Genomic DNA, 21,024 nt, shown 5'->3' on the forward strand with positions numbered 1-21,024 from the left:
CATTCAATAAATGATCTCTCAAAAAAGACATGAATATGCTGTGCTTTAAAATTTGATCTCAATATTGCATAGCGCTATTCAATCAAAGAAACAAATATCCAAAAACTCACACAAATCATAGTTTGGGCCGGAAATACGGATTCATTTTAAGATGCATTTGTAATTTCCCCATTCAAATTGTTCACCTGAAGATGAGAAAAGCAGGCGAACATAAGTTTGGTCGACGCCAAAATGGACATATAGGAAAATTGGGTAGCACTTTATTTTACAGTACGTGTACTTCCCTGGTACATACATGGCAAATATCTTGTACCTACAGGCAAATGAGTGGTAACACAAGGTAGGCTACTTACCTGAAGTGTATGTACATGGTAACAAATAAGAAACATGGCTGTACTTAACAGTTGTACATGCATGGTAATTATTTTGTACATACAGACAAGTGTGGGTACTTACAGGTAGTCTTGTAAGTCTTGTTTGTTACCACATAATACCACATTTTTCCGTAGGTGCTACACATTTACCATGTACATATCATTAGTATGTGCAGTTATGTGTCTTATTAGTTACATACACTTCAGGTAAGTACCTTGTGTTACCACTCATTTGCCTGTAGGTACAAGATATTTACCATGTATGTACCAAGGAAGTACACGTACTGTAAAATAAAGTGCTACTCATAGTTCTTATATGACAGAAGAAAACTCATAAGATGTATTTACACTTGGTCACTTCATATCACTTCAAAAAAAATGTTCGAAAAGGCTGAGTGACGGTATACTGTTTTTGAACATTCCAATAGCCCTTTGCTGCCGGAGGCAGAGTGTAGATTGAGTATGTAAATATGTGTAGCTCCGCTCACATGTATCTCCTATACAACGCACTTATCTCCTCAACCATGGCGGCTGTGAGAGAAGAACAGTTTTTTAAACATCTGGCAGTAGCAATGGCAAAGAAAAAGAACAAGAACAAACGACGTAGGTGGTATGTGCGTCCACTTCACGAAAACAGAAAGAATGATGGCAAGTTTGCCCTTTTTATTCAGCAAATGTGGAGCACAGATGAGGAAGTGCATTTGGCTCGTACTTCAGAATGTGCGCCGCGTTTAAATTAAATTAATATGTCAACATGGTATTATAACTTTATTGTTAATGTTCTGACTATTTAAAATGTCTTTTTGAAGAAACATCTTATTTACATGCTTTGTCATTTTTTGTCATTCTTGGATTTCATTAATGCCTGTAGCAGAGTTGTGAATTCGGCCAGCATAGCAGGGATATATAATCAACCATCACTTTTGAGGAAGTGACACTTTTTCCGTCATTAACGTGAGTGGATAATCTTTGAAGTTTTTTTTTTATTAGTGTGAGAGCATTGCTTTGTGTCTAGCAAAAAAAGAAAAAAAAATGAAGCTAGCAGGGAAATAATAACAGCTTAAACCCCACTGCTTTGAGCATCAAGCCCACCAGTTTCCATCAGTAAATTAAATTTGGTTAAGGCATCAGTCTGCTTATTAATTTTAATTTCTGTGCTGTATGGGTTTGTAATACTTGCATATGTATGGTTCTGTGTATGTGTATATATGTCTATGTATGCTACACTATTGCAAGTTAATTAGGGACAATCAAAACAGGCTATGTAAAAATCCTTAAATCACAAGAAACTGGTGAGGCATTGCTGCAAGAGATGGCAAGAGAAAGGAAATTAGATTTAGTAAGAGATTGTACATGCAGTTAAACAATGGCATGGCTTCATTGATGGGTGTTTGTAATGTCAAGAAAATTATATTATATAGTATTAAAAAGGACTAGGAAATATAGATAAAAAGGATCTCTGCATTAATTATCTTTTTGAAAATGTTTGATGTGTATCTCTGTATGTATGCATTTGCTCTGAAATTGTTTAAGGGTAATCTGTTTTAATTAGAGGAATCATTTAAACCAAATGTTTTAATAAGTAAATATTTCAAAAGTATCTCACGCAAGGAGCACAGTAGCATTCAAAGGAAACACATTATTATCTTTACATATTCTGAAAGTCTGAAGTCTGAAACATTAAAGAAATGTATATATTTTCCATTAACTGGTTGTATTCTTCAATCTTCTAGGCATGCAAGCTGTTGGGCATTTTGATGTAGGGTACAGCCCCCTGGATGCTCTCAGCACAGGTTGTACTCTAAAGGGATTATGCCCGCTGTCCCACAATGCTGCTACCCTCAGGTTGGCTGCTTCGGCACTCTGTGTTTGTTTGTCTGCTGTTTCACAGCTTAGTGCTGATGACACTTTGTTTCCACAATGCTGCGACTTCCTGCTCCAAGCACTGCTACTGTTCAGACAGTGAGGGCGCATTTGGTGGTAAGACTATGCGCTGCAGCAACCTGCATCTTACTGAGATCCCTCAGGATATTCCCAATGACACACTACGCCTCTACCTGGACTACAACCTCTTGACCAGCATCCCTGCCAATGCTTTTAATGATCTTCCACTGCTAGCTGAACTGGATCTTTCCCATAATGAATTGGCTTTGCTTGAACCTGGAGCCTTTAGAGGTTTGGCAGCCTCTCTACAGTTTCTGGATCTCTCGTCCAACCAGCTCACAACGTTGGACCCTGATGCCTTTGAAGGTGTTACAGCAAGATCCAACCTCACTGGAAACCCCTGGCACTGTGACTGCAGGCTGCAGACAGCCCTTCCACACCTGGACCTAGAGCCTGTATTTTTGACTGGCATTATCTGTCAGACATCTGAACCCTCGGACTCTGGAGCCCAAGGTGTGCCTTTCCTGCTGGCCAAAGACCTGGACCTGTGTGTGGTGCTCAAAAAGACTACGGATGTGGCCATGTTGGTGACCATGTTTGGATGGTTCACCATGGTCATCTCCTACATGGTCTACTATGTAAGACACAATCAGGAAGATGCCAGGCGCCACCTAAAGTATCTCAAGTCTCTGCCCAGCAGGCAGGGCAAGTCTGAGGAGTCTTCCACCATCAGCACTGTGGTATAGTGCCAGGCCAAGTGCTCATGACATGTGGAGGAAGCTTCTCAGGCTGCCAAAAAGCAATGGGCACACTGGGCAATGGGCTACTTGACTCTAAAGAATAACCCATTGGAAAAACAAAGAATAATGGCTTTGTTTCCTTGAATCACAGACCATTCACTTCAAGATACTACTCAGGATTGATCAGTACCCTCCCAAAGGACAAGGAAGAACTTTTGACATAGGACGCTTCGTGGTCAGTGGAGTGCAATGTCTACAACAGGGAAAAGTGAAACATATCATGCTAAAACCATCCACAGACACGTGCATGGACAGAGATGACTGTAGATAAGAGGAGGGAAATCACAGGGGCCATCTAATCCAATTCAGATGAATAATTGATTCAGAAATGTCCGAGCTTGAGGCTCCTCTGGACTAAGAGGTTTGTCTGCTCTGCGTGCTTTTAAAGGAGGCGTTGTCTGTTTTTTGTTTTTTTTTCATTTAGCGGTTCTTTTTTCAGTCAGATCCCAATTTAGCAGGCAACACATGGAGCGTAAAGCACTCATCCTACTGGGTATTTACAAAAAGTACTGTTGTTGTCCCTGCAGGCAACATCAAAATTTTACAGAGCAACACATTCTTGCATGCATCAATGACGTTTCAGGTGTCTCACTAAATATAGTATACAAACAGTGCAAATGTAAAAAGCACTGTAGTTTGCTTTGATACTCAGTGGTTAGGTTTTTAGGGGAGCACAGAAAATGGCTTGTTATTTTCTTCATGAATCCTTCAGCATTAATGACGCTGTGACTTAAAAGAAATAAACAGGTTAGCTTGTTATTTTTGTGATCAGTCACTGTAAGATAAATCACTGTAGTTGTTTCTAGGGAAAACACCCTGAGAAACTTTAAGAAAATTATTTAAAATATTTCTGAACTTTTAAGTTTAAAGATAATGAGATGATGTTGACCACCACATATTGTGTTTGCACTGTTAGAGTGCATCCTTGGTATGTCACATCCAATACTGTGTGATTTTTCAGTTTCAATGTGGCGTGCCAGCAAGAATAATTCAGAATGTCTGCCAAGATAAATCATAAGTTGAAATCCACCTGAATGTTCTGCCTGTGTGAGTCAATATCTTCAAAGCTTTACAAGTCATGTCCGTAAATTTAGAAAATAGCATTTTGTTAATCCTTTACAAAAGGCAGTGAAGGATGTCATGGAATTCATCAGAAAAAAAAGTGCACTCTGTTCCAAAACCTAAAGAGCTGCCTACCAAGACATTTTAACATATCATAGGTGCTCCTGACAGGAAAGCTGTTCCAAACGATAGGCAGGCATACTGGGATGTGGCTATATAGGCAGTAGATAACAAGGCAGCTCACTAGGTAATAGCTGTAGTCCAAATGTGGTTGTAAATTGGTTCATAAGCACTAGATTTTTATATCAAGAAAGAAAGAAAAAGAAAGAAAGAAAGAAAGAAAAATAAAACACTTTACAATAAGGTTCTAAACATTAGCATTAGTTAATGTATTATATATCATGAACAGTGAACAGTCATTTTTGACAGCATTTTTTTATCTCTATATTAGTGCTAATTTAAAAATATACAATGTTACATTTAATTAAAAGTAAATCATACAAAGTTAAAAAATCTATTTGTCTGTGTAGAAATTAAAATGCTCTAAACGTACTGTATTTTTCAGCTAACCTTAATGTATACAACCTTATTGTAAAGTGTTAGTGAAATAAATTATTTGCTGGTCATGCATATGTTAGATCTTCTGTTTCTGTGTAAGCAACAGAAAATGTATGCATTATGGTTTGCTTGAAAGTGTTATGTGTATTAGAGTGCCAACATGGCATTGTTTTTTTAGGTCTCAGTGATAGCGGGGTGTGTTCAATCCATTGATCCTAACATTGTTCATGAATTATATAAATATCATGCAGAAAATGAAAGGTAAACTCTGAGAGGAACCTTATTTTCATCTGTAATACTCATTTATTTTAATTTTAAATATGGATTGTGCACCTTTTGTCTGTTCATTGCCTGGTTTACCATACAAATAAATACATAAATTAAAAACAAAGAAATATCAACAATCACAGCAAATTAAACAATGACAATTTGTTCCTACATCTCACATATTATTTTACATTTTTACAAATTGTTTAAATTCTGCATTGTCTGAATTGAATCCTAAAAGCTCAGTGGATTGCTGAGTTCTTTGCAAGGTGTCAAAACACAACCAGCCATCTTCACAAACATGCATTCACACGCAAACATAATGGCCTGCATCTGTACAAGAAGTTGTGAAAGTCACCCTGGTACAAAATGACCCACTAAAATATACTTAACAATCTATTATTTATGATGGTTATCTCAGAATGTCTACACTGCACCATAACTAACATTTGCAATATTGCAATATACTGTACTTAAGATTTAGCAAATTTTCAAGGAAAATTCTAAGTTCAGCACAAGTTAAAACGCTACATTTTAAAATACTGCTTCAATAGTAGTAGTAGTAGCAGTAGTAGTAGTAAAATTTGCTTACTAACATTTTATGTGTAACTTTGTTTCCTTGACATATCCTAAAATCCCCTAAAATAACAACTGCCAAATTTACAGCTCAAATAATACAGTTGTAACAGAACAATTATTGCACATACTTTTACAAAGCTTTTAGGTTCACATTTTGAATTAGCAATTAGCCCCACTGGCATTTATTTATTTATTATATTTTGTGGAAAATAAGGGATGAGTTGAAATTATTGATTGGTTGATATTGATTTTTGATGGTAATTATCATTGTGCTATTAATGCGGTTGCATGGGCCTAACTTTTGCTTAAAGGGGTCATATGATGCTTTTTTAAAGATCATTATTTTGTGTATTTGGTGTAACATAATATGTTGAATTCCGGAAACACTTCCAAGTTCCATTTGTTAACATTTGTTAAATATTTAGTCAACATTAACTAACAATGAAAAATGCTTCTAAAGCATTTATTAATCTTAGTTAACAAGAAATGTGTTACTCATTGTTAATGTCAGTTAATACAATAACCACTGTTTATTAATGGAACTTTATAGTAAAGTCTTACCGATATTCAGTCACTTGGAAAATTTCACTTACCCCCGGTTTCACAGACAAGGCTTAAACTAATCCCAGACTAAAATGCATGTTTGAGATGTCTCCACTGAAAATATCTTGCTCTGACATATCTTAAAACATGTCAGTGTCATTGTTCTGTGTCAAGATGCACACCTGTAATGTTTTCTTCTAAGGCATTTTTTAAAAAGTTGCTTAAATATCTTAATTTAACTAAGGTCTAGTCCTGGCTTAAGCTAAGCCCCGTTTGTAAAACCAGGCCTTAAAGTGCTAAAAAGTGGTTGAAATAGCATGTACAATATGATATAATAGGTGTATACAATAGGCATAATGTGCATCCTATAAGAACACAGCCAGTGTCTTTTAAAGTGCCAATCAACTCAGGAGTGCCAATTAAACTTTCACATCTTTTTGCACAGCTGCAGGCCTTTATGTGTCTGAATGTGACACTGGCCATTGGCATGTTTTAGTCAGAGGATTTTCTTATACTGTATCTGAACTGATAGAGCATAGCACTAGCAACAACAAGGTTATGTGTTAAATTCCAAGGGAATATATACTTTTAATTGTATACTTTGACGGCAGTGTGAGTTGATTTTCAACTCTTTGACTGATACTTGGTTAATGGAGAGAAAATGGGTATGGTACACTTGGCTTCTACCTGAGATTGCAGGTCCTGCCAGACTTCTGGAATTACTCCCCAAACACCATTTTATAGGTGCAGTTATATTGCCATTTGTAATGCATGACATATTTTGACATGCCAATCAAGTGTGAAGACCAGATGCCTCAGAGGTGACAGCTCTCCTTCTTGATGTGTTTTCCTTCTTGGGTTGCTGTGAGGCAGATTTCCTTGCCCTGGACTGTTGCCCAGAGAACCTTGAGGAATCTTCCCGGAAGGATGTTCTGAAAGGTATTCCTATGGGGACCAGAAAAAAACACGGGAGAAGAAAAACATGACCTAGTCTAGTTACAGAGCCTGAAATAGTGTGAGTCCCATATTACATACTGGTAGAAGAATGAAAGACCTAAGCATTTTGTGCCTCAATTAGAGCAGTTAGATATTGGTTCAGTATAGAAGATAATTGGTGGGGACCTTAAGGTCAACACGAACAGCTTCTTGCAACCTAATCTCTGGACAATGTTTTTGTAGTATTGACTTTTTAAAGTAGTTTTTATTTTTATATTATTCTCCATTTTCAATTAAATTTTTATTTGTTTTTATATTGAAAAAAATGATACTATTTAGTTATTATTTATTTTTATTTTAGTTATAGTCATTTTAGTTACTTTATAAGAATTAAAATCTAAAACGTGAAAATGGAATGCAAATTAGATTTATGGCATTCTTAAATTCTGATAGTGAAACTTACAAACAGAGAAACTTATTAACAGTGTAATAATTATTAAAACAAATATTGTTTACAAAGCAGAATAATGCATTTAATATGTCTTTTCGTTTATTGTCTTTTCATTTAAAGCATGTGACCTTTCAAGACATGTCTTTTGTTTAGTTTGTGTTCTTGCTGTTATCCACCTCTGCTGTATCTTTTCTCTCTTCATAATTCTGCTTCATCACACATTTACATTTTTTGCACATTTAGCAGTGGTTCCAGTTTACCATTTTCCATTCCATAAACCACCAACACATTTGCTATCATTTCCATATCATACATACCGCATAAGCAGGTATTTAGATTTCCTATGGTTGGTATTGTCACTGCATGGGGTTGTAATAATATTGTAATAATAGATATTTTGAAAAAGTGCACACCTGGAAGTGTCTATGATTCCTAGAAATTCTGAGGTTCTGTAGTTCTCTATCTGATGCATCATTTATGAACAAATGGCAAATGGAATGAGTTATATCACATACCAATTATTAATTATAATTAATTATTTCCCTTCAGTATTCAGGTGACGTAGCAGCCCTAGAATATGGAATGTGAATTATAACATTGTTAAATCACAAGACAAAAATACTGAATCCCTTCGCCATCCTTTTCTGATCTGTGATTATCAGATCAGTGTTGTTAGATCAGCAAAAACCAATGGTGGTTGGTGAACTCAAAAAATAATTAGGCCTAAATTTGTACATTTGGATTACACAGTTTTAACATAAACTGTTAAATTTAATGTGATGCATATTTGCCAGTCATATATTAATGTAATGTGGGGTTTGGGTTTTGTTTTTGTTTCATGTTCATGTCAATTTAATGTGATGCATATTTGCCAGTCATATATTAATGCAATGTGGGGTTTGGGTTTTGTTTTTGTTTCATGTTCATGTCCATGTCTTTTATTTTGTAATTGTTTCCTGATGTTAGTGTCATGCTTCCCTTGCCTCATGTCTCTCTGCCTTGTGTATGTGTCATGTTCTGATTGGTTGTTTTAGTCATGTGTCTTTTTTCCCATTTGTTTGTCCATGTCATGTGACCCTCTTTGTTTGATACAAATAGCCATCTTGTTCCCATCGTCTTCGTTGTGTATTGATGTTGTAACTCTGCTGTTGGTGAGTCCTGTCCATGCCAAGTCAAGTCTGTTCTAGTCAAGTCTGTTCTCGTCAAGTCTGTTCATGTCAAGTCAAGTCACGGATTATTGGATCACACTGTAAATGAACTGCACTTGGGTTCTCACTTCAACTCGCCTTCAGTGGACTGAATCGTTACAATTAATTATAATCAGTCAATCCAATTAGCTTCAGTCTCATACATTTTAACGAACTTGTAACTTATGACTTGTTCCTATATTTTAACTTTGTTCATAAGTAATTTGAATTAAAGAATTTTTGAAAATATGATTATTTAAATAAAATCAACTACATGCAAATAATCAATAATAAACTATGCCATGATTTTTTTGAGAGCAGAAATCTTACCTGTTTGTTACCTGTTTCATGTGTGACTGACAAATATGCATCGTATTACACTTATTATTTTGTTTATAATAAATCTGTGTAATCCAAATGGATGGAAAACATAAATCTAAAATTTAGACCTAAATATTTTTAAGTGTGTCAGTGAGGTCAAATCTGGCACATGCTTTGAGGCAGCAAGTTCGAATATGTGCAAGTGAATGAGATTAAGCTGCTACTGCGCAAAGCTGTTGTGTGGCTTCAGAAGGCTTGATACACAGGGGAAAGTGGGGTGAGTTGAAGCAGTTTTTACTTACGGTGTGTTAAAAGTAAGTGCTTGACAGTAATGGGCCGAAATTAAATATGTACATAAATTTCAGAATGTGGTGCATCATTAGAAATAATCTATTCCTAATGATGCTTGAAGTAAACTGAAGTAAACTATGAAGTAAAGCTGAACATTTTCACCTCATGCTATATCAAAGGAAGAGAAATTCAATAAAGATGACTACTTAAAATCTATGTGTGAGCCTTGTAATGGACTGATGGACTGGCCATCCATCCAGGGTAAGTAAAATGGATAATTCTTCATATAGTTGTGGTCACATAACCAATTTTGTTTAAGGTTGCTGCTCTCCCCTAAATTGTTATAACTATTATATGTACAGTATGTTTGTATGTACATATTTTTTATTTATTGCTTGAATGCCATTTTGGAGCTCAACAGCCCCATTCTTTGGAAAAGTGTGGTGTGAAAATTCATAAACACATGTCGTTTTGTCTTCCTAACAACAAAGAAAGACATACAGAAAAAAAGAACTAATGACTAAGCTAATAATGAGTAAATAAAGGCAGAATATTCATTTTGGGGAGCAATATTCTCGGAAGCCATCAATTTCCAAAAAGGATCAGTACTTCTGAAACAATGGTAAGACTTTCACTTGCTGCTTTGACACAACCAGTATTGTATTAAGCACTATACAAATAAAGGGGACTTGACTTGACTCACATCTCACTCTCACTCACACATGCGGCAAAAATGGACAGGATCAGACAATGTGCAAACACAACAGTAATATATTTACAGATGATCCATAGTAGACAAAATTGTACAGTATGTAGTTGTAGCCAAGAAACATTTGTCCCTGACATTTCAATAGATAAGTAAATTAAGAGGTCCAGCAGGTGAGATTGTGTGTGTGTAGAGGGGGTTGGTTTAACAGGTAATGTTACAGTCCTCTACCAAACACACACCTGTTGCCTCAGGTTCATTTACATTTCAGACTAGCTCGCCTTTGTGTGTGTGTGTGTGTGTGTGTGTCTGTCTGTCTGTCTGCTTAATAATGACTCTGGATTAATAACTCATGCGGAATAAATTTCTATGTAATTAATTTGTAAATACTTTTTATGTATGATTGAAATTGTACTGCTTGTGTTTCATAAGGCCTGATATGTGGACCCTTACAAAAAAGTACAGTGACAGTATCATGTATAGCATCCTATGATATAGCCGTTCTTAATATTTCTTAATATATCCATACTCATATGACATTTACATCGTACTTCATATTTACTCTCTTGCTTTCTCAGTCTTTTTTCTTCATGCTGTCTCTTTGATTCTGTAAACAACATTGCCCTCTACAGGTAAGTACTAAGTTTACTGTAAATGTATGGTCACAAAACACTTTCATGACTTAGGGTTGGACACGATAATCATTTGTGTGGGCTACAGAGAACAAAAAACTTTGTTTATATTCTCTAGATTTTATGTCAGTTTAGTATAAGTTTTCAGCAGTATTTAGTGTAAGCTATTGGTGAAATGGGTGACTTTTAAGACTTACAAAAATTATGAATAATGGAAGCATGTTTAGCAGCAGCATCTGTGAGCATAGCACAATTTTTCAGTGTTTTAAGAAGAACAGTTAACAAGAGTGGACGAAAACCAAAAGTGAAGGATGGGGAAAGAAGGATTGTGTCCAAACAACACAGAACTACAAAGTGAAAGCAAACCTCAAAAGTAACTTCAAAGTTTCACAATTTCAACAAAAACTGGCCACAGAGAACTTCACAAAGCCAAAATCCATGAACAAGCTACAATTACTACAATTTTAAATGACTCATGGACACCAGTGGTAAAATGCAAAAAAACAAAAATTGTCATAAAACTTGGACAGGTGGAGCACCAAGATGAACTACAACATCTGCCCTGGCCAATGACCTGACTGAATATTATCCAAGTTTTAAAGAGAATGAGAAGCAGATTCCCTTCTTCAATATCACCGAAGCAAATGGCAGATGTTCTGCTAGACAACATTCCACTGGAGACTAGTCAAAAGTTGTACAAAATCTACTCTAAGAATGTTGTAAGCTGTATTAAAGGCAAATGATGGTAAAGCTCTTTAATAATTAAATATTTCCTATTTCCTAGGTTTGACACACTTATGAAATATGAGCATTGAGAAGTGCCAGTGATCTTACCACTACTGACACGGATACAGTTGTTGTACTGAATATTGTGGAAGCACACATATCCAAACATGTCTGCTAAACTATGGGTCCTGTATTCTTTTGGGATTAAGAGCAGGAACATGATAGATAAGAGCTTACATTATGGGTTCAGGACACTGACCAAGGTGGTTTATACCTGAAGAGAGCTACCCATTAGTGTGCCTATTCTTCTCAATGGCAATTGCTTGACTTTTGTATAAAATCTTGGACATATGCAACATGCAAGCTGCCATCTTAGCAACTTGCAAAACAGACAACGGGGTAACACTTTCAAAAATAATCTGTCACCAGTAAAACATCTGTAGTGTGTTGCTTGTGGGGGAAATAGTCAGAATACCAAAGCCAAGCAGAGCCACAGACTCCACAAAACAAGCTTAGGTGTTTCATTATGGGGACAGTTTTCTGTTCCATAAAGGCTCAGAAAAAATCCACACAGCTTGAGCCAGGCAATTAAAATCTTCAAAGAACTCCGAAGGTTCTTTATTCATGCTGAGGACTCATCTTCGTAAGACAAGTTTTTGATCAAACAATAAACCCTTAGAGAATGAAAGGTTGGTTATGAATCTTAAGGATGTACAGATGTAAAGCTACTTAATTAATTGACATATTATTGCTGTTTGTCTCATTCCTCGATATTTTATGCTGTATAAATTGTATATTTTTAATCATTTTGTTTTAACTTGTAGATATTTTGTTATTTTTCATTCTTTGTTTGAACGTTGAAAGCAGTTGTTCAGTCTATTGAAACTAATAAAGAGAATAAAAAATGTAAGCATGCAAATGAAAAATGAAAGGTCTTGAAGCATTAGAAGGAGTGTTGTCATAAAGGTGAATGGTCAAATACATTAAGCTCATGGAACGGAAGTGATCCATTTTCTTTCCACCAGTGACGCCACGATTACATTACATTTAGATTGATTCACTTCTAAATGTTCCCTTTTTGAACAGTCCTCCTCTAAATGATCCATAGATGCAAAGATTATAAATGGTACAATTTAGGATACAATTCAGGGCTGTATTTATGGAATCGTTTTGAGAGAAATTAGCTAAAACAATGGTGATAACAATCTGAAAAGATCTAGGATTCATTATGTAAATGCAGTGCCATCATGATGTGCAACTGTAGCAGCACACTCAATCAGGAGTGAATATATGTTCTGTCTGTCTAGAGGAATGAGTGAGTTCATGCTAATGGAGGGTTTTGTGGGAACACACTGAATTTAGCAACACCAATCTTCCCCTTTCTCTGTCTGTGAAGCTGTCTGTCTGTTTCTGTTTCTCTCCCACTCTCAAAATAAAAACATATAAATCTTTTTTTGGTAAAATCAGAGACTCTGATCATGTACATACTTTGCATGTACATGATGTGATGGTGAGGTCACTTTTATTCGGCTTATGTCTTTCAATTGATACTCCTTGTTTCCATAGAAACCTTTCTTCCCCTTTCCCCTCATCTGTTTGACACTATCTCTGCCCCTCTTCTTCCTTTGAAGGAAACTCTGCCTTACACAACAATCCGTAACACCAAGTGTTTCTACCATTGGTTTTGGTGTGATGATGACAGAATAGGAACAAATTAGTGATTTTTTGACTCAACTTCAAATGTATCTATCTATCTATCTATCTATCTATCTATCTATCTATCTATCTATCTATCTATCTAAAATTAGTGATTTTTTGACTCAACTTCAAATGTATCTATCTATCTATCTATCTATCAAAATAATCAATAAATGAAAATGAATAAACAATTATATTATTCAGTGGTTCAGCAACAATCTCCAAGTAAACTTTCTGAATCTGATCGTAGCTGAAGACTATTATTTGAATAAATAAATCTATCTATCTATCTATCTATCTATCTATCTATCTATCAAAATAATCAATAAATCAATAAATGAAAATGAATAAACAATTATATTATTCAGTGGTTCAGCAACAATCTCCAAGTAAACTTTCTGAATCTGATCGTAGCTGAAGACTATTATTTGAATAAATAAATTCAACTTATTGACAGATGAAATTTTCACATAAAAATATTATGATTCATTTTTGCACTAGGAAATAATCGCAGTTCTATCTCATACCCATAGCAATTCACTCAGTTATCAGATCTTTAGTGAAAATCCCACTGTACGTAAAGCCTTTATTACATAACTGGTTGGCTCTCTTATAGTAGATGACAAAGCAATACAGATATATTTGAGTGTATCTGTCTCAACATTGTTTCTATTTATAGCTTTGATCTGCTTGGAAGTGAAAGCTAAAAATGTAGTGGTCCAAAAAATACACACTATTGTGAAACAAAGGAAAGAGAACAGTACTGACATCAATATGCTTTTTTTTTGGTCACAAAATTTTTGAATATGAGTGCACATGAATATGCCCATGCTGTATTAAAGTTAAAGAAGGTGTTACATCATAATATATATGATGTATATAATATATAACATTTTCAAAATGTCTCATAGTATGCTATCTGAATATCAACATTTGTGAGATTTAGTTCTGTGATTAATTGATTTAATTATATTTACAATATGATATTTTAAAAATGTATTATGACACTTTAACAAAAAAATTTATATTGATTTTGTATTGTTCACTGTTCATTGGCATTTGAGAAAATAAAACTCTTTACTTCATCAGCATTTAGCTACAAAATATTTAGTTTAATAACTTTCATTAATAACATAATAACACTGGAAAACATTACTTGCTTACCAGTTCATTTAGATTATTTTTTATACAAGTTTTTTTTTTCATATATACTCATATATAAATGTACATGAACTACTGGCCTCTCAAGCATTATAGGTGTGTTTATTAGGTTTGTTAGTGATTTATTAATGCAAAAGCATCAATAACCTTAATCATGCTTTGACACACAAGTATGTTCTAAATATCTACTCAAGACAACGTCAGAAACAGGAATTTCCCCTGCAGGATATATAAATCGTGAACATGACGGGGCTTTGTTACTGCTGGAGTCTGGTGACTTTGCGCATTTTCTTTTTGATTGCTGTTGTTATAATGAACTTCCAGGGTAAGTTTTATTTTTTATTTACATTAAATTCTTATTATATGAAAAAAAACATGATTCTGGAGAATTTTGCTTCATATACTATTTTCAATAATATTTTAACTTATGTTATACTATGTACACTATTTTCAATTTTGATGATAGAAGGCTAAGATGATAAATGTATTATGTGAGATTTAGTTCTGTGATTAATTGATTTAATTATATAAATTAATTGATTTAATTATATTTACAATATGTTATTTACAATATGATATTTTAAAAATGTATTATGACACTTTAACAAAAAATTTTATATTGATTTTGTATTGTTCACTGTTCATTGGCATTTGAGAAAATAAAACTCTTTACTTCATCAGCATTTAGCTACAAAATATTTAGTTTAATAACTTTCATTAATAACATAATAACACTGGAAAACATTACTTGCTTACCAGTTCATTTAGATTATTTTTTATACAAGTTTTTTTTTTCATATATACTCATATATAAATGTACATGAACTACTGGCCTCTCAAGCATTATAGGTGTGTTTATTAGGTTTGTTAGTGATTTATTAATGCAAAAGCATCAATAACCTTAATCATGCTTTGACACACAAGTATGTTCTAAATATCTACTCAAGACAACGTCAGAAACAGGAATTTCCCCTGCAGGATATATAAATCGTGAACATGACGGGGCTTTGTTACTGCTGGAGTCTGGTGACTTTGCGCATTTTCTTTTTGATTGCTGTTGTTATAATGAACTTCCAGGGTAAGTTTTATTTTTTATTTACATTAAATTCTTATTATATGAAAAAAAACATGATTCTGGAGAATTTTGCTTCATATACTATTTTCAATAATATTTTAACTTATGTTATACTATGTACACTATTTTCAATTTTGATGATAGAAGGCTAAGATGATAAATGTATTATTTAAAGTTATTTCAAAAATAAATATGTATGTACAGTAAATAAGTATGAAGAAGCCTTAAGTAACTTTTACAGTCAATTGGAATCAGGTGCATTTATGTGAAATCAGGATGTCCAGCCATGGCTGAAGCATGTGAGTGCGTGATCCATGTGTGTGAGATCTGCGTCACAGTGTTATGCACTTCTAATCGCTTCTGTCTCTCACTCTCTCTCCTCCAGCGGCTCTATTAGTCACACTTGTGGGAATTGTGGCATCTGCCCCAATCTCTGACAAACTGGGCATTATGAACAAGGATACTATTGTACAGGCTCACGTTTTAATCAACAAAATTCTAAAAGATATTCCTACAACTCATGCAGCCTGGATAAACAACAAGGTAAGCACATTTATTTCAGGACTGTAACCACCATAGACACTGAGGGACATACTGTCCCCAGTATTCAGAAGAGCAGTCAATCAATATGCTGTTTTCAGTGAATGATTCTTAAAAACGTACATTTGGTCCATCTAATCTTCAATCTTGTTTACATGTTTGCCACCGTTTCACCCCGGATCAACAAACTTAACTGCAAAAGTTAATACAAAGTTTTCTTTAACTTCACATTCATAGCTCTCTGTGTATATAGATTTACAAGAGGGCCAAGTCGTTTGGACACTTCAGTCACATTTGGGAATGTTATTGCATTAGATACAAAATATCAAATTAAGTGGCATCTCACCAATCAAATGATTCTAAAACTTTTCTCAGAATAACTTTGAAATTATTTTTAACTTGTGTGAAGGTGTTTTATTGAATGTATGAAGTTTCTGATACAAGTTCACACAGGTGTCCTAGCAGAGCAACCATCAGTTTAGTTCACATAACATGTGGACACACAGTGTTTGACAATCACAAAGTGTCCAAATACTTTTGAGGGCCACTGATCGCAAATTTTCTTTGCTCTGGCATGTATGTGAGGAGTATGTACTGACACAAGAACAAGAAACTCTGTCCTGTCGTGTTTAAACAATTCAAATGCTCGTCTTTTCTTTCAGAGTCTGACTCTGGGCGACAGCACGACTAAACTGCAGCTGGAGTTCTTGAGGAAATCTATGATACCCTCTGCCCCAGTTCTTCAGAACATTTCCAGTATCTCCAGCATGGTACGTTTTATTCTTTTTTTGGCATTTGCTTGACTGTTAATTTTTTTTAAATCATACTTGGCTAAGGCAAGGGATATATACAAAACCTAAACCTATGCAGTACTGTAAACCCACACTATTTGAGTTTAGTTATATACTATTCCGTTTATAAGAAATCAGATTCACAACAGCAAGATTTAAAAAAATAAAAAATAAAAAATCAGCTTGACTGTTGAGAGATGGGCCAATAAGAACAAACAACACTTTTCTTTCTTGTTGTATTATGATAGCTGGAGAAGAATTATTACATTTTGGTCTTTATAATGGAACACAATTACACAAGGAACACAATAAAAAGACAAATATAACAGGATTGTTCAGCAAATAAACTGTGAGATCTCTCTGTTACTGTCACAGGAAACCTGCCTTGCACACATAGTGAAGGGACTGCAACTACATCTGAATCTCTTGAATGAGATCAGCAAAGAACTGGCCCAGACAGACCAAGTGAATGAACTTAAAGCTGAAATTCAAGAACTTTGTTCCCTAATCAAAAAGGTATGGTATTGGGGGACTGTTCTTTTGTGAATGGGTAAATGAAATGTAATTTATTTACTGTTTTGTAGTATCAATTCCTGAATTCCCTAAATGTTAGCCTGTTTAGTCATGCCTTGATTTAGCAACTTACTATTGGTAAATTTAAATCATGTATGGCATCATATTGCAGTGCCTCTCTTAGGATAGCAGTCAAGTAATGTGTTTAAGCCATAGCAATATAAATAGAGAAGGTCAGCCTTATCTCATGAGAAGTTATAATAATTCATACATGATGGCAAAAATGTCTTACTCGTGGTTAGAGTATGTTGGGAAAGTGCTTCATTTGGTTTTCTTTCCAAATGCAGTTTAACTGACCTGCATTTTTTAATTTTAATTTTTTGCATGTTTGAATGCTCCATTCATGCAATTATGTATTTTCACAGTTGCAGAACCAGGCGGGATTTGACCCATCAAAGCAGGCATCAGATGAGCAGTCACAGACCCCAGAGCATGATCTGGCCAAGCATCTGACAAATAAATACATGACCCAGGTGGCGGCCCACCTCACCCTGCAACAGCTTCAGGACTTCAGCTGTGACGTCCTCCGCAGTATCCTCAGTATTCGCAGAATGACCTCCAACATGTCCATGGCAGAGAACCCTAACACTGTGCAGCTCTGCATAAATACAGCAAGTCTATAAGCAGCCTAGAGCAGTAAGCCCAAAGTATACTTGAGTTTTGACACAGACGCATAGCCTTTAAAAGTATACTGTATGCGGATAGCATGCAAAGTATACTGAAACACATGCAAACTGGAACGTTCCATCTTTGTCCAGTGTCTGTGCTATTTTTCTAAAGAAGTTATGAAAAATGATCTGGTCAAGCATCTGACAAATAAATACATGACCCAGGTGGTGGCCCACCTCACCCTGCAGCAGCTTCAGGACTTCAGCTGTGACGTCCTCCGCAGTATCCTCAGTGTTCGCAGAATGACCTCCAACATGTCCATGGCAGAGAACCCTAACACTGTGCAGCTCTGCATAAATACAGCAAGTCTATAAGCAGCCTAGAGCAGTAAGCCCAAAGTATACTTGAGTTTTGACACAGACGCATAGCCTTTAAAAGTATACTGTATGCGGATAGCATGCAAAGTATACTGAAACACATGCAAACTGGAACGTTCCATCTTTGTCCAGTGTCTGTGCTATTTTTCTAAAGAAGTTATGAAAAATCGATTTCCCTATGGAGAAAATAAACCTGGCTGTTGTACTCTACAAAGTATGCATAGATTGAAAAAAAAAAAAAAAAGGCCTACGCACATACAGCATTGTACCCTAGCATACATGTTAAAAGCAAAGTATACTTTGGGCTTTACACGGAACAGATGCAACATGATACAGTGACAAGCAAAAAACAAACAAACAGTTGATATGTGTTTCAAGGTACACAGTCAAATTATTTGTTGCTGGAATTATGTTGCACCATCAGCCAGGACATGGAGGCACTGCAGGGTATTTGTTGTCTTCAGATTTTGTATTTTGTTTATTTATTATTTAGGTTATTTATTTTATATTTCACTTCACATTTGATTTATTATTTATTAATTTAACACTTTAGGAACTCCCTTAAATGGCTTTATTCTTTACAGTCTGCCTCAGAAAGCAATGTATTATTTAACTCACTGTGAAATGTATTATTTAACTTTACTGTGTCATACAATCTGAGCACATGAACATGTCTCATGAGTTGCTAAATGAGATCATGGTCATTGGATTGATCTCCTGATCTCTGTGAGAACTACCTACTGCTTTCATTACTAATTTCACGTGATATTATGTTCTTGTTTTTATTTTTATTACCCATAAATATTACTTAAATGAGATATCAGATGATTTTATTTATGATTCTGTATTATTTATTTATTTAACTGAAAAATACATGTATTTATTTTTGCCATTATTTGTTGTTATGTTTGGAATATTTGAAGATGTGCCTTACATTTTAACCAAATAAACATTTTTGAGGCTAATGAGTGTTAAATATCAATTGTTGCTCATATTTTCTCTCTGTATTACTTATTGTATCTGGAATTTAATTGTATCATAATTTAGCCAGTTGACAATTAATCAGGAAACAGACAAAGGCCCTTTGAAAAATATTGCACACCTGAGGTGGTAACACGGCCACCATGCAACAAGTTAGGTATGCATTATTTTTCTATAATTAATAAATGGAGTTGATTATTCTGCTTATACCACGGTTACCTCAGAAGCTTTTGTCCATTCAAAGCTCTTGTGTGTGAAAATACTTGGTCTATCGTGGAGACAATCATGGGCCAGTGCTGACAAAAAGTTCCTGTCGGCAATTTTTAATATGTGTCTGGGAGAGAGAGAGTAGGAGAAAGAGATAGAGAGTGCTTTCCATTATTTATAATAATAATAAGAAGAATAACAATAACAATAACAATACATTTTAATTGGAAAAGGTTTGTCCTTTCATCCTTTTTTGGTCATATTTGTTTGCTTGGTCAGTGTCTTTGTGGTTTTTGGTTGTTTTGTTGTGGTAAACTGCAATGCTCTAAGAAATTGCTGAAATAAATTGGTGAAATGATATGGCACTGTAATGTGGTCTATACACCTAGAACTACCTAATAGATGTGTGATTACTGGAAATAAATAATAGAATGCCACAGTGCATGCCCACTTTTTTAGCGGCTTGGCTCCAGAGGTGTTTTTAATATTTATTTTTCCCATAAGGATTTTAAAAACATACTCGGTTACTAACGTAACCTCGGTTCCCTGAGATACGGAACGAGTACTGCGTCTGTTTAAGATGCTTGGGGAAAACTGCTTTTTCTCCGATGACTGAAGCCTTTCAATAAAGCAGTGTAACTGCACGGCCATTGGTTCGTGCATTGAATAAAAAACGAACCAATGGCTCCGCAGCAGAGCTGCATGATCCTATGGCGGTAAAGCCCGCCAGAATGGGCGGGGTCCACTGGCTATATAAGCGGCACATCGCCATAGGATCCTCAGGTTACTTCGACTGAAGCGACGACTGAGTTGTGCAGCTACATAGCACGGCAAAGTACGCAGTACTCGTTCCGTATCTCAGGGAACCGAGGTTACGTTAGTAACCGAGTACGTTCCCTATCGATACTTCACTCGTACTGCGTCTGTTTAAGACGCTTGGGGAACCAGTACAATCCCGCCGTGCTATGCTAGAGGAATGACTAATACTTGAACTTGCCTTAAGCAGCCAAGGGGGCCCAGAAGGACCAAGTATTTTGCAGGGAAGCCCCGCAAAAGGCACTAGGGCTAAACTCAAAGAGGTCGGCCCACCCTTGTATCATCATCCCGAAAAAATTCAGTACAGCCTTGGAACTCACTGAGGGCCAAGAGCGTACATGAAGGATGCAAACGCCAAGCACTGGTTGTCATATGACAGAGTGCCCTGCTATGCAGAAAGGACCCGCGCCTGTAAGGCTGGGATGTCCAGACTATAGAATCTGGCAAATGTGGACAGCGAGGCCCAGCCGACCACCGCACAAATTTCTGCAATGGACACACCACTAGACCAAGCCCAGGAAGAGGCAATGCCTCTAGTTGAGTGGGCTCTTACTCCCATGGGGCATTGAAAGCCCAAAGAAGAGTATGCTAGAATAATAGTGTCGATTATCCATTTGGAAAGTCTCTGCTTCGTAACCGGACAACCCTTGGTGCGGCCACCGAAGCATACGAACAGCTGATCCGACCGCCTGAATGGGGCGGAACGTTCAACATATACTTTCAGTGCCCTGACGGGACAGAATAAGTTCAACTCTTGGTCTTGCTCCGAAGGAGGAAGCACCAATAAAGTTATTACCTGTGCTCTGAACGGAGTAGAAAGCACTTTAGGTACGTATGTAACCATGCCTTGGCTTCAGGACAATTTTGGAGTCGCCGGAG

At 35.7% G+C, this 21,024-nt stretch overlaps 2 protein-coding genes across 2 annotated transcripts; both read left to right on the forward strand.

Annotated features, from left to right (window-relative positions):
* The first annotated feature begins 2,139 nt into the window (after positions 1-2,139).
* LOC107678436 (leucine-rich repeat-containing protein 3B-like) lies at positions 2,140-3,029 on the forward strand. The gene has a single exon (XM_016473708.1). It carries the CDS (start codon positions 2,204-2,206, stop codon positions 3,002-3,004), a length of 801 nt encoding a protein of 266 aa, XP_016329194.1. The 5' UTR covers positions 2,140-2,203; the 3' UTR covers positions 3,005-3,029.
* A 12,508-nt stretch (positions 3,030-15,537) lies between these two features.
* On the forward strand, positions 15,538-17,938 carry LOC107678392 (uncharacterized). Its single transcript, XM_016473635.1, has 5 exons — positions 15,538-15,550; positions 15,637-15,794; positions 16,454-16,561; positions 16,958-17,098; positions 17,521-17,938. Exons 1-5 carry the CDS (start codon positions 15,538-15,540, stop codon positions 17,776-17,778), a joined length of 678 nt encoding a protein of 225 aa, XP_016329121.1. The 3' UTR covers positions 17,779-17,938.
* The last annotated feature ends 3,086 nt before the right edge of the window (positions 17,939-21,024 follow it).

The sequence above is a fragment of the Sinocyclocheilus anshuiensis genome, unplaced genomic scaffold (genome assembly GCF_001515605.1).
Source record: "Sinocyclocheilus anshuiensis isolate Anshui unplaced genomic scaffold, SAMN03320099.WGS_v1.1 scaffold1034, whole genome shotgun sequence".
NCBI classification, from domain to species: domain Eukaryota; kingdom Metazoa; phylum Chordata; class Actinopteri; order Cypriniformes; family Cyprinidae; genus Sinocyclocheilus; species Sinocyclocheilus anshuiensis.